Source organism: Synchiropus splendidus, chromosome 2 (genome assembly GCF_027744825.2).
Source record: "Synchiropus splendidus isolate RoL2022-P1 chromosome 2, RoL_Sspl_1.0, whole genome shotgun sequence".
NCBI classification, from domain to species: Eukaryota; Metazoa; Chordata; class Actinopteri; order Syngnathiformes; family Callionymidae; genus Synchiropus; species Synchiropus splendidus.
The window spans coordinates 32695178-32707485 of NC_071335.1; the positions used below are offsets into that span (position 1 = coordinate 32695178).

The 12308-nt window shown below is 41.6% G+C and overlaps 1 protein-coding gene across 1 annotated transcript in view; it reads right to left on the reverse strand.

Annotated features, from left to right (window-relative positions):
* Nucleotides 1-1311: 1311 nt before the first annotated feature.
* Nucleotides 1312-12308, reverse strand: part of LOC128753392 (zeta-sarcoglycan-like) — a 261646-nt gene continuing 250649 nt past the window's right edge. Inside the window, exon 9 of the mRNA XM_053855066.1 lies at nucleotides 1312-2874. Coding sequence (XP_053711041.1) covers nucleotides 2668-2874 — 207 coding nt within the window. The 3' untranslated portion in view covers nucleotides 1312-2667. The remainder of the gene's footprint in view (nucleotides 2875-12308) is intronic.

Below are 12308 nucleotides of genomic sequence, written 5' to 3' on the forward strand. Positions count from 1 at the left end.
TACTTTACCTCAGTTCAGTCTTTCAGTCAATCTTTCTTTGGATTCAGGATATAAAACACTTGCTCGATTGGCTTTTATAGCAAGATGAGAATCATGATTTCTTGCTGTCACCTGACCGTCACTTACACCAGAGGGTCTTGAAAGTTAAAAAGTTGCAGATGAAACCTCCAAGAGAAGACCAGAGTCAGTTAAACTGCCTGTGATGGTGGCAGTGGCTGGATGAATAATGGCCATATTGTAACCTCCACGACTCCCGGGGCAGCTGACTCAGCCTAATTGGCTGAGTCAGTGTTCCTGTGTGAAAGGACAATGTCAAGTTGTCTCACTGACCTCACACCCAAACTTCTCCTGCTACAGTCGCACCTCTTAATCGTCCACCACTCAACAATTGAGAGTTAAACCAAGTGTTTCAATTAGAGGGTTAAACACAAATTATCGTGCCAAGTTTTAAAAGTAACATGATTTAACAAAATGAAAAAAAAAAAAAAAATGTATGAAATACATTTGTATAGATGGCATGATTTTCCGAGAAGAACAAAAACATTCAACAGTATTTGAGGGAATAATAACAGAAGGACACAGGAGCAAAAAGACACAGGAATAGAAACAGAAATATTTGTAACAGGAAGTGAGATAGTTGGGCTGTTAGCTAGCTAGCTAGCTAAGCGAGTCTGACACATCACCTGACGGACTAGTGTTGGATCATGATGGTTCTTGTTTTCGAGTAGCTCAACTGACTTTTGTCACGTCTGTTGCATTTGCTAAGTTTCTAGAAGTTCCGGACAGGCTAGTGTCAGAGAGCTGAACCCTCGGAGATGGAGGGCTGGTTTGCCCTAAAAAGGCAGAGTTCACAAGAACTCTGTAGAGTTGATGTTCTGTTTTGATTCTGCGAGTACAAATAGCTAGTGTACACGCGACAGATTTATTTGATCCAACTATACAGTGCATCCCTGTCTCTTTCATGCATTGAAAGAGATGCATTCAAACTTTCTTTCCCTGGTCCAATTCCTAGGTTTCCTCTCAAAATACACACTTTACATTGAATGAACAACAAGGACTACCAAGAACGCCAAACATGGGGGATCACATGTGCATGTACATGCACAGGAAAACTGACTCAAACTGATGAATCGATTTTATAAAAAAAAAAAAAAAAAAAAAAAAAATATATATATATATATATATATATATATATATTTGTTTGTTTGTTTTGTTTTAAATGTATGTATCAACACACAGGAAAGCAGGTATTGTCATAAAAACAATATTTTATTCCATATTTTATTATTATTGTTATATACATGGCATAATTTGTGCTTTTTTGTTATCAATAAACCATAAGGGAACTCTTGAAAAATAAACTTTCAAACGTGGATCGGATTGTTCTTTTTCCAGCTTGATTTACCGAGTGGATGGGAAAACCAGGGGAAAGAAAAGTGCCAAAAACTAAATAAATAGACAGGTATGTTGATAAATAATTCTGCCCAAAGACACTTGCAGATGGTCCGCTGAGGCTAGTGTTAACGTTCAGACTGTGATGTGCTTTTACCAACAGCAGCAAAGGCACCTGTGTATCGCTTTGTTTAAAAAAGAAAGTGCGCCTCAGGGCCTTCATTCTGCGGAGTCCGTACACAAACACAATCCATTCATAATGCCCTCTAGCGAGATTTCTGCCACACACATTTCAGACTTCACAGGCCATTCACATGGATTACCCGCTGGAGCTTCAGGTATAAAACAAACTCCTCTAAAATATACTTTGAATTTCCCGTGACGCTTTTAACCGGAGAAAAATGTGACTCAATTGTGTGAGTTTGCAGGGCAGAAAGCAACAAGTTAATTTGGAAAACGTTGGAGTCAATTTGTACACAGTTGAGGAACGGGCATGGCAAGAACAGGGTACAGAAAAAGTGACTGGAGTGACACCAGAAAAGAGAATAAAAGTCACAAAAGAGTTGGAGGACAACATCAAAACAAGTATGTGGGCGTGTGTCGACTGACCCACACCTCACAGGAAACTCAGTTCTGAATTACAAACAGGCGGAAGATGATGGATCGGATTCACACATTAATTTTTGGGTTGGAACTCTAGAGAAGGGGGAAGGCCTTTCTGGTATAGATTGGTCCATTAGCTAGCTTTAGCTTCCCAATGAATCAAACCACTGTTTAATTTGTTTCCCTTCCATTCGCTAACCAAGACTCATGTCCCGACTTGCAATGTTGCAGTTCATCTGAAATATAAAGGAGGACTCTGGGACAGTGAAGTAAAATACAACTTTTCTGCTCTGCTATTCTAAGATTCTCGGATCTCAGATCATGTTATGTGAGTTCACATGTCCATAAGAGGTCTTCAGTTCTACTCCTCTGTTGCGTCCCATCAACTCGTCCATCGCCTCAGGTCCATTTGGTCATCTGGAAAATGTCTGTCTCTGTGAACTTCCTCCATCAGCTAGCATTGGCTTCACGCCGTGACAGCCTGTGATGGTGTGCATCCTACGGAACTGTAATCCCAAATTTCTGATTGGAAAATGGACTGTCACCTCCTCGTCCTTATCCCGGATTCCGGGACATTTTGGTCTGCTAGCCAGAAGTAGCTCTCCTCAGAGTCCGGCGGCTAGCAACGGCCCAGAATTCCTCTGTTCATTACGTTTGAAGTTTAGTCCACTTTCAACTCCAGAGACAAAAGTTACTTGTGGTTTGGCAGGTGGAGCCTTTCTCTGCTGGGGACAGGTAGAGCTTTCCATTAGCACAGGAACACAGCTCATACACAATCTGTTTGGTGTAGGTCGTGCCCGCTGGTGCCCCTTCTAGTGGGTCCACGGCACTGCCCAGAGGAATGTTGCCCAGCTTGATGGTGTTTGCATCTAGTAGGATCTGGAAACAGAGGAAAAAAAACAGGTGCGGTTGAAGATACATGGCTGTTTTTTACACAACCAACCTCCATGGTGTGCCACAAAGCTCTACCTTGGGTCCCTTTATGTTTGTCTTAGTACATGCTTCCCCTCCGTCTCAGTTTTAGGAAACATGGAATTTCATTCAGTCAGACTGAAGTACAGATGTACATTCATGTGACAGCTGCATCAAATGTCTGTTTGAGCGATGTCAAAGCATTGATATTCATGAGCAGGGTTCTTAACCTTTTTGAGCTCGGGGTCCAATTTTTCCAGAATAAATGACTTCATTTGTGTTCAATAACCATATTTCATCTACTGACACGTGAACAAACCAAAACCTTGTGAAACCACATGATCATCCCAAAGATATTTTGAACAAAAATACACTTTTTTTTAAAAAAAATTGGAAAAACTGTACATAAAATAAAACAATGTCTATGAAATAAACATAACTTTTTTTTTCAAAATATAAACTGAGGAAGATATAAGTAAAATGTAAATGAAAATGTCGCCATCAAAGTTTCTAACTAATTTTAAAAACTGCTTCAGCGGGTGCTAACATGAATAGTGTTCTCTGTCGTGGGCGCCATCACTTCCTTTATAATTTTTTTCTTTTCAAGAACTTCAAACTATCACAAATTTGCAGCTGTCTAGTCAATTGAATGACACACCACTGCCACCATTCATGCCAAATGTATTAAAACAAAATACCTTCAGTGGCCCTCTAGGAGGCGCTCGCGGCCCAACCATGGCCCTATGGTTAAGAATCACTGTTTCTTTTTTTCCACCTCAGGCAGCTCGTTCAAGTAAAACAGACTTTACCCAGGAGGCATTCTGGAGAGCTCATTTATGCTCTTATTGTCAGCACGTCTGGACAACTGCAATAAGGAGCATAAGCGGTAAGACCGTAAGATAAGATAAGATCGTAAAAAAACTGAATTTTTGGTCCACCTTGCCTCATGCTGTGGATCGCACATATGCTGTACCATTTAAATCATAATGATGTTCGACTATGTTTGTTGTGTAATTGATGATTCATTTGGTGGTGAAAATACATAATTATTTGAACTACAAATCAGAATCTGACTTCTCCGGCGCTAAGGCAGATGCTAAAGATGCTAAAACTATCAAACGTAGAAGCTTACAACATTGGCTGACATAGTTAAACACTGGCCGCGACCCTGTAGAGATTGTCCCGTAGGAGACAAGCCTGCGACACGCATTGTAGCTTGTAGCTACATATCACCCAAGACCTAAAGCAACTTTTGATGTTGAAGAGCAGTGCTCTCACGGCATTAGAATGTCTTTCAAATTCACAGACATATGTGAGGCATATTACAAGCAAGACCAGAAAATAACTTTCGCCTCTCCATTGACTCCCGTTGGAGGTAGGTCCCATGAGGAGGAAGATGGGCCCTATACACATACACATATACATTATGGGATGAGCAAGACCTTCCTCACCCACCTGCAACTGGTGCAGAATGCTACTGTCCATCTTCTAGTGGGCACTTACAAACCTCCAACACTGAGATCTCTACACTGGCTTCCTGTAAAATTCCACTTTAAACTCTTCTTGTTGGCATACATATGTATCCACGGCCTTGCCTCACCCTCCCTGCGTGACCTGCCTCATCACTACTGCTGTCATCTACTTCAAATAGTTCCCAAAAGCAGACTCAAACTAAGGGGTTTTTACATCTGTAAGTAAATCTCATCTCTTTTTGGTCTTGTTTTTAACGGACGACTCAGCTTAGTAGTTTATGGGTTGTAATAAAAAAGTTTTCAACCACTCATAAAGTTATAACAATATTCATCACACAGACGAAGTTGAGGGCCAAAAACAATTAATTCTCTATTGAAATATCTACCTGTTTTGCGAAAAAAAAAGCATTAAATAACCATGAAGATCATTTTATCTCTCCAATATTATTTCTACACTTTTGTTGCAAATAATGTGAAACCAGAAAAGCACTCAGAGAGCACAAACCTTGGCCAAGCAGCTTCAGCTTCCACTCCCAATACAACATCCTTCAAAACATTCCTAGCTCCAGATGACGATCCAGATCTATCCCAAAATTGAATCATTTGTTCCTTGTCCGGAAAATTTCATCAGAATCTGTCCATAATTTATCACATTATTTTGAACACAGACAGATCAATGCCATCAAAAACTTGACTTCCTTGGCAGAGTTCATGAGAAACACTGCCCTCTAGTGGTGGAAGGCCGTCGATTAATGTATCATACCGTGACCGTACCGTAATGTACCGCGTGGGAGATCTTGTTTTTCATCTGCTTTTAATTTTATTTCACCGTCCAGTGGGCAAACAAGCGCTGAGGTTTAGTATTAACAGCAACAGACGTGTCATAAAACGTACGAGTCTAAAGCTGTTCATTCAGTAAACTGTGTGTGTGGGTCGCATCATCTAATCGTAAGTTTAGCAGAGTTCAGTGAACCCAAATGTCCTCTTTGGGAAATGGTGAATAAAAGCAGCTTTCGCTTGGAAATATGGGACAGATTTTTTTTTCATGCTGATCCAGTTCCAAAGCAGAAAGGAAAGTTAAATCATTTCGAAGTGCTTGGCAGGTCAAGTGATTCTCCTTTTTTTGACAGAAGCAATGGTTTTGACGGATCCAGGACCCGAGTCACTTTTATCAGAGGAAAGAAAAGCACCAACTCGCAAAGACTACACTCGGCTACACTGCGAGATTGTGTGAACAAGGACAGATAAGCTGCAAAAGCGCTGAATGCGATCGCTGGATACGGGTACTGAAAATATCTATTTCCCAATGGACTTCCACAAGAGTTCCTCGTAGACTTAAAGCACATGAAATGTGAAAGAAAAATGCACTCAACAAATAAACTTCTATAAAAGTTGAATTTCTTTTCAATGATTCGCCAAAGATTTGAGATGGCGGATCTTGTTCCACAGCACCATCATTGTCCCTTTTTACCTGCTGCAAGGTGAACATTTTAAATATGAATAAATGTACGTTGAGACAGGCGATGGCCAACAAACTCTTGTCTTGCAGTGGGACTATCTTCTTCATTCCTGCTATTATTCACAGCAGAAATGAAGAGCTTGGAGAAGAAGAAAGAGTGGATTAGAACATTCTGATAATAAGAAGAGAGTGACTGAGAAGAAACGCCACACCACAAGTGACTGTTGCTGTGAGGGAAATTTAACGCATGGAAGGAAAAGGCAGAATGAATAGGCTCTTCACTGGCAAGCAACCAATTACCACTTCCACTGATTTGACACTGGCGGATGGAGCACATCTCAAACAAACAAGCACGCTTCGTGAAGTCTTTCCGCATAAAGACCAAGGGCGGCGTTGAAGGTTAGTGAAGGGGCGGGGCATGGTGATAGGGGCGGAGATTCCTGTCTTCAAAGGGTCAAGGGCCGACTTTACCGCCCTTTAAGAGTCATGTTCCAAGATGCAACATTAAGCAACGCCACACACACTTGAAAAAAAGAGAAGAAGAGAAAAGAAAAAAAATGCAAAATTGATCAAGGGCAGAAAAATGACAGGGAGGGTCTGTTTCATCTTCATGTTTTAGTTTGCACCAAGGGACCCAAACTCAACTGCGTCCTTTGATAGGAAAAAGGCGTTTAAACAGAATCGGTTTCCCTTAAAGTATTGAAGCTAATTCAAGGCTTCTCTGTGGTTAGCGTCATAAATTGCCCTCCTTCACCACCAACCTGCTACACAGCTGTCAGTCCTGCATTCATTTTTAAGGAAGTTTTTAGAAGGATTTTTTCCCATTTCAACTGTGAGTTTTGAAGAAATGTAATGGGCTGATTTCATTAAGCAACAAGAAAAGTACTTGGCGGCGACACATTTCTTTTTTTACCCACTTAGTGCCTCACATTTGAAGCTCATTTTTGTCTGTCTGTCTGTCTGTCTGTCCTTTTTTTCCAGACTATGGAGCGCACCGCAATATTAGCTGCACCCACAAAATCTAAGAAGGAAAATAGATGTTTTATGTCCATAAGCCGCACTGGTCTATAAGCCGCGGGTGCACTGTTGCTGTCTGTGCTGCAGAAAATGCATGAGGTTCACTTCTAGCGATCCTCTAGTTCTAGCGGTCCAGCATGGAGACTGACTTATGAAAAAATCTCGGCAATGATATGAACTTGAATCATGAACTCCTCACATCTTATTTACATTTAAAGTGTTCAAAGTGTGCTGTTTTCACCCTCCAGTAGATCGTCTTTGTTGGCAGAGCTGCAGACACGCGGGCGAAAACAGCGCAATTTGAGCGCTTTAAAGGTAAATAAAATGCCATTGGTTTGATGTGACAAGGCTCAATATTTTTGCCAGCATGACACTCAGCGGAAGCAGCTGTCACTCTGGACGTTTGCAAAACATTCAGGTGGCCAAAGAACTGACAGACTGAAAGAAACCTCTGCAGTAGACATGCTGTTGCCAAGTGAGACGGCATGGAGGGAGGGATCTATCTATCTATCTATCTATCTATCTATCTATCTATCTATCTATCTATCTATCTATCTATCTATCTATCTATCTATCTATCTATCTATCTATCTATCTATCTATCTATCTATCTATCTATCTATCTATCTGTCTATCTATCTATCTGTCTATCTATCTGTCTGTCTATCTATCTATCTATCTATCTATCTATCTATCTATCTATCTATCTATCTATCTATCTATCTATCTATCTATCTATCTATCTATCTATCTATCTATCCTCCATCCATCCATCCATCGATTGGATCAACAGTGGCCCCACAGTTGGTGAGGACATTTCAAGTGATTTTGAAATTGGAGGACAGAAAGAGAGAAACACCTGCCAAACCAGGGAGGTAACCATGGCATTAAAGTCAAGTCATTTGGTGAAAACACTTATAAACATCAGGACGTTAAAATGCTTTGCCCCTCATCATTTTCAGGCGTAATGTTTGGAGGCACTGGCGGACTGTGCCTTGCTGTACTGAAGAATTCACTCATTTTCTACTTGATCAAGGCACATGTGTGAATCACCCACATTTAAATAAAGCTGGGTCAAGTCACAAGGCATAGAAGATGATTCATGAATGAGCTACATGCATCACATTCTCATTAGACAAGGAAATAGAAAAAAAAAAGTAACATTCAAAGGAAGGCAGAAACAGAATGTTTTCTTATTCATATTTTTCCATTTAAGATGTGAGTGTAAAACAAATTTGGATGTGCAAAGAACCGCCTCAGTGGCCAAACAGGTGAGTTCCTGCAGCCATTCTGTTTCTCAAAGCTTCCACCTGCTGTTGCTTTCTTGACAGTGTAATATGAAGATGGAACAAAAGAACCAAACAAGATGTGCTCACGAGGTAATATCCCTAGGATACAAAAGTAATAACGTATGCTCTCAAAGTTCATCCTCGATTGCACTTATGTGGCATCTTGAACTTTGGCACCTTCGCTATTTTCTTTGTGTTGTGCTTCCGTGCATCGGCACGCTTAAGAAAAAAAAAACAACAACACACACACAGAGATATTCCAACAGCACAAACAGGTGGGAGGTTGTGAAGCTATCACACAGACCATTAGGCTCAGTGAATGGACAGACTCTGGAATGGGAGCTGACAGTGGACTAAATAAAGAAGGCTGGAGAGGACACAGAGCAATATCAATCCGCCTCACACAAGTCCACACTCACACACAATACACACCGCCACTGAATGCAGTTCTCCCCAACAGAAAAAAAGTCCTTTTCTTTTCCATAAAACCTTCTCTTCTGCTTCATTAAATATGTCTTTTATTCAGAGACACAATGCTGTACGAGACCTGTAGCATGGTGTTCTGATAACAAAAGGCGAACAATGAAGAAACAAAATTATCTCTAAGTGTCATCAAGTTGAAGACTTTAGAAATAGCATCACAGCTTAAAAGTGCAACATGGTACACTAGAAATTTGGAAAATTTGTGAGGATTTTCAGTTTATCGATAATGAAGTTAAGAATTTTTTCTATGAAAACAGATTTTGCGATAAAGACACGGCGCATTACGCCGCAGTCTGCTTTGGTTGTCTCCCAGAAAGTCGTCACTTCATAACAACACTGCTGCATATTACATATTAGTGTGCATTCGGCAACAACTGTTCAGGTTAACGTCAACATTAAGACAAACTCTTGCGCTAATTGCATAATTATAAGCAGTGAACAATTCTCGTGACAAAAGCTGAACTACATGCTTGGTAAACAACGGATCCATGTGGACGGCAGAAAGACTATGCTTTGTTGAAACTGGCATGGAAAATGATCGTGTGGGTGTAGCCTAATGCTATTCTGGATGAGAAACACCAAAGAAACCTCAGCGGAGTGTGTTGTTTTGTGGCAGAGAGGCGCTCTCTGATGACATCATCTCATACTGCACTCTCCTCTCAATGATGCCAAAATAATAACAAATGGAAACGGGAATGAAGTCGCATTTTATTTTTACATATCTTCACTAAATTCGCTAAAAATATAGTGTAATGTGTCTGAAGCGCATGGTCATTTAAGACGCTTTGTACAAGTAACATCCGACTTACGACCTGCTCGACTTACGTCCACCCGTAGCTATGACCACGCAGATGCTTATTGTTTTTTATTCAACGTCTGGCACCGCAGCAAGTAGCAGCCCAGCAACGTGTACGACAGTTACAGCAGCACAGTATCCCAGCATCTCACTCTCACACAGCCATCTACCACTACAGTAGCACCTATAACCCTCGCGTCGGCTATTTTGAATGGCATTCGACTTGGTTGGAACCGATCCCGGCTCGTAAGTCAGATATGCAAAATGTTATGTGCTCATGCAGCCTTACCTACATGACACCTTGGCAGTGAGGACATGGTGCAACCCAACACTGACACAGATCTTCTGCTTGCATATTTAAAGGGAAAGCTTTGCATCCCCAAACATACATTTCCTCATTTTAACGTGAAAAACAATGCAGAATGAGGGCTCGCAGGAAGTGTGGCGCTTCAGGGTATGAAGTCAGTGTCTGCTGAGTGGGCTGTCATTCTCCTCCCTCGAGTCCCTTCTTTGCTGTTGGCTCATCAGAAAGCTGAAAAACCCACATCCGAATGAAACTTCCTTGCATCTTTAATTGGCCCTGTAGTGTTTTAAGCACTCAAGCGGAATTAAACTCCATTCAATTAATCAATTGGGAAAAATCCCTGCATCATTCATGACGTAATATCAAATTAATAGTGACAATACTTATTCTGCCCCTGCTCTGTGTGGTCACTATTGCTCAGCACATCGTGAACAGCTTCCAACAAACATGCAGAAGTTCGTCTTCAAATCTTTGTGAATATCTTTAAAACTAAAAACACAAGTACAAAACAGTGTTCCGTGCAATATACACACATTTACACACAAGAAAATAACACACAAAAGGTTCCGCTAGCTGAATGCTCATGTCAAGGGAGAATCCCATTACTGTGCTAATGCTAAAGCGCGTGGATTAACGGGCGAAATGAAAGCGATATAAGTCCAAAAAAATAAACTACACATACTCTACAGTTACACAACAGCAACACATACTTACAGGCAAATGTTATACGGCCGTATGAAATGTATTAAAGCGCTGACATTGGCTGTCGAGTGTAGCTGTGTATTTTGTTGAACTCTGGCAACTACGGCAACACCGCAGGCTCACAATGCTACTAAACACCTGGAACATAAGGCACAACACAGTCTACAACATAATACTAATAAAGGAGAGTATTTTCTTTGACTGAAGCATGTTTTCTCCACTCGTTTTTATTGAGTTTACGAGAACAGATCAGCCAAGAAGTTTCAGAACGTCAGCAGTGGAGCGATGACTAAAGAATGAAAAAAAGGTTCCTGAGGTTTCTGATATCCCCAAAAGAGCGACGGAGGGATCCAGCTACCAACGCTTATGATAACATGGAGGAGCGTAAGTATCCTGAGCGGATCTGTCAGCTCTTGTTGGATTTGATTTTAATGGAAGCCGGAGCTTGGCCATACCTCTAACCCATTTGGCCCTAATTCCAGTACGGCTTTCTGAACTTTTTAAACTTTAATGGCCTCTTCTTAAGTGCCAGATGCTGACAACATTGATTTGGCTCTAAGCCTCGCTGTCCTGCGCCGCCTTTATTTTCTGCCGCAAAGATCGACAGAAACATCTATTTTCTGCCATCCTCCCACTCATCCGCTCTTTCTTCAGTCCTCCCATCATCCACTCTCCGTTCATTTGATGGAGTCAGCGGTCAGGGGAAGCTGGTTTGAGAGTGGAATAAAAGGAATGCAATCTGGGTAAACTGAGAAGCACCAGCCACTTGAGCGCTTCACACCGAGCTCTTTAAATCTCATTACATCACCCGTTGCTGCGCGGAGTCATTATCAACCTGACGCGCAGGCGTGTGTCGGTGTGTGTAGGGCCTCACAATAATAACCTTGTCTAGATGGACGGATGGATCGATGGGACTGACGAGAAGCGCCGGTATGGACCTGGAAAATTAGAAACCAAATACATTTCGATAAAAGAGTAGGTTTACTTTATCTGTCTCTCAAATATAAGAGCCACAGAAATCCCTCTTCCCACCAACCCTTCTGGGAATTCCTCCCAGTTCAATTGAAAGATATCATCTGGCCGCCACAGGCCGCCTTCCAGTTTGACATGCCGGGAACTCCTCTGCAAGGAGGCATCAGTTATCGTGGCCATGCTGTCAACGTGGATGAGCGGCACTCCGACTTCACGCCGTTCACTCAGTCTATAAAATAAGCTCTGCTGAGGAAACTTGCCAAGGCCACTTACATACCCTTGTCTGTGGCCTTGGTGGGAAGGATTCGAGAAGGAGAGGAGTTCCTTTGGGCTCAGCTCTTTCAGAGCGGTACAGTGCTCACACACGGGTCAGTTAGTCCAAACATTGACCAGCCTTTGTTCAAGTCTCTTTCAGCTTTAGTTCGCATTAAATGTTACAGAATAGCAACGGAAGACTGCAGTGAAATTATTAAAGCAGCAGAATGATGGTGGATTTACCATCGGTGGTCCATCCAGAGAGAGATAACAGAAGATCTCATAGACACTGCCTCCTAAATGGATTACCGAATGAGGCAACCGCTTCACTTTTCAGAGGTCAGTACTGCCAGGAAATGGTTTAAAGATGCTCTGTAATCTCAAGATGGGAGTCGGCAGAGGCACGAAGGAAAGCGCTGAATGGAAAACAGCTTCTGTTCCTCCGCTGAGGTGAGCTGATCTAACTGAGCAGGTGTGTTTTCACATCACCCCTCTTTGTTGTCGACCGCTGTTTATTTTTTAACTTCACTCTTTGTACTGTGTTTAATTAAAAGTTGTGCAAAAAGCAATTGGTGATAAGAACGTGACATTTTTTTTAATATTAATTAACCGCATGGCTGAAGAGGAGGATTGTTTAATCATTCTGAACACA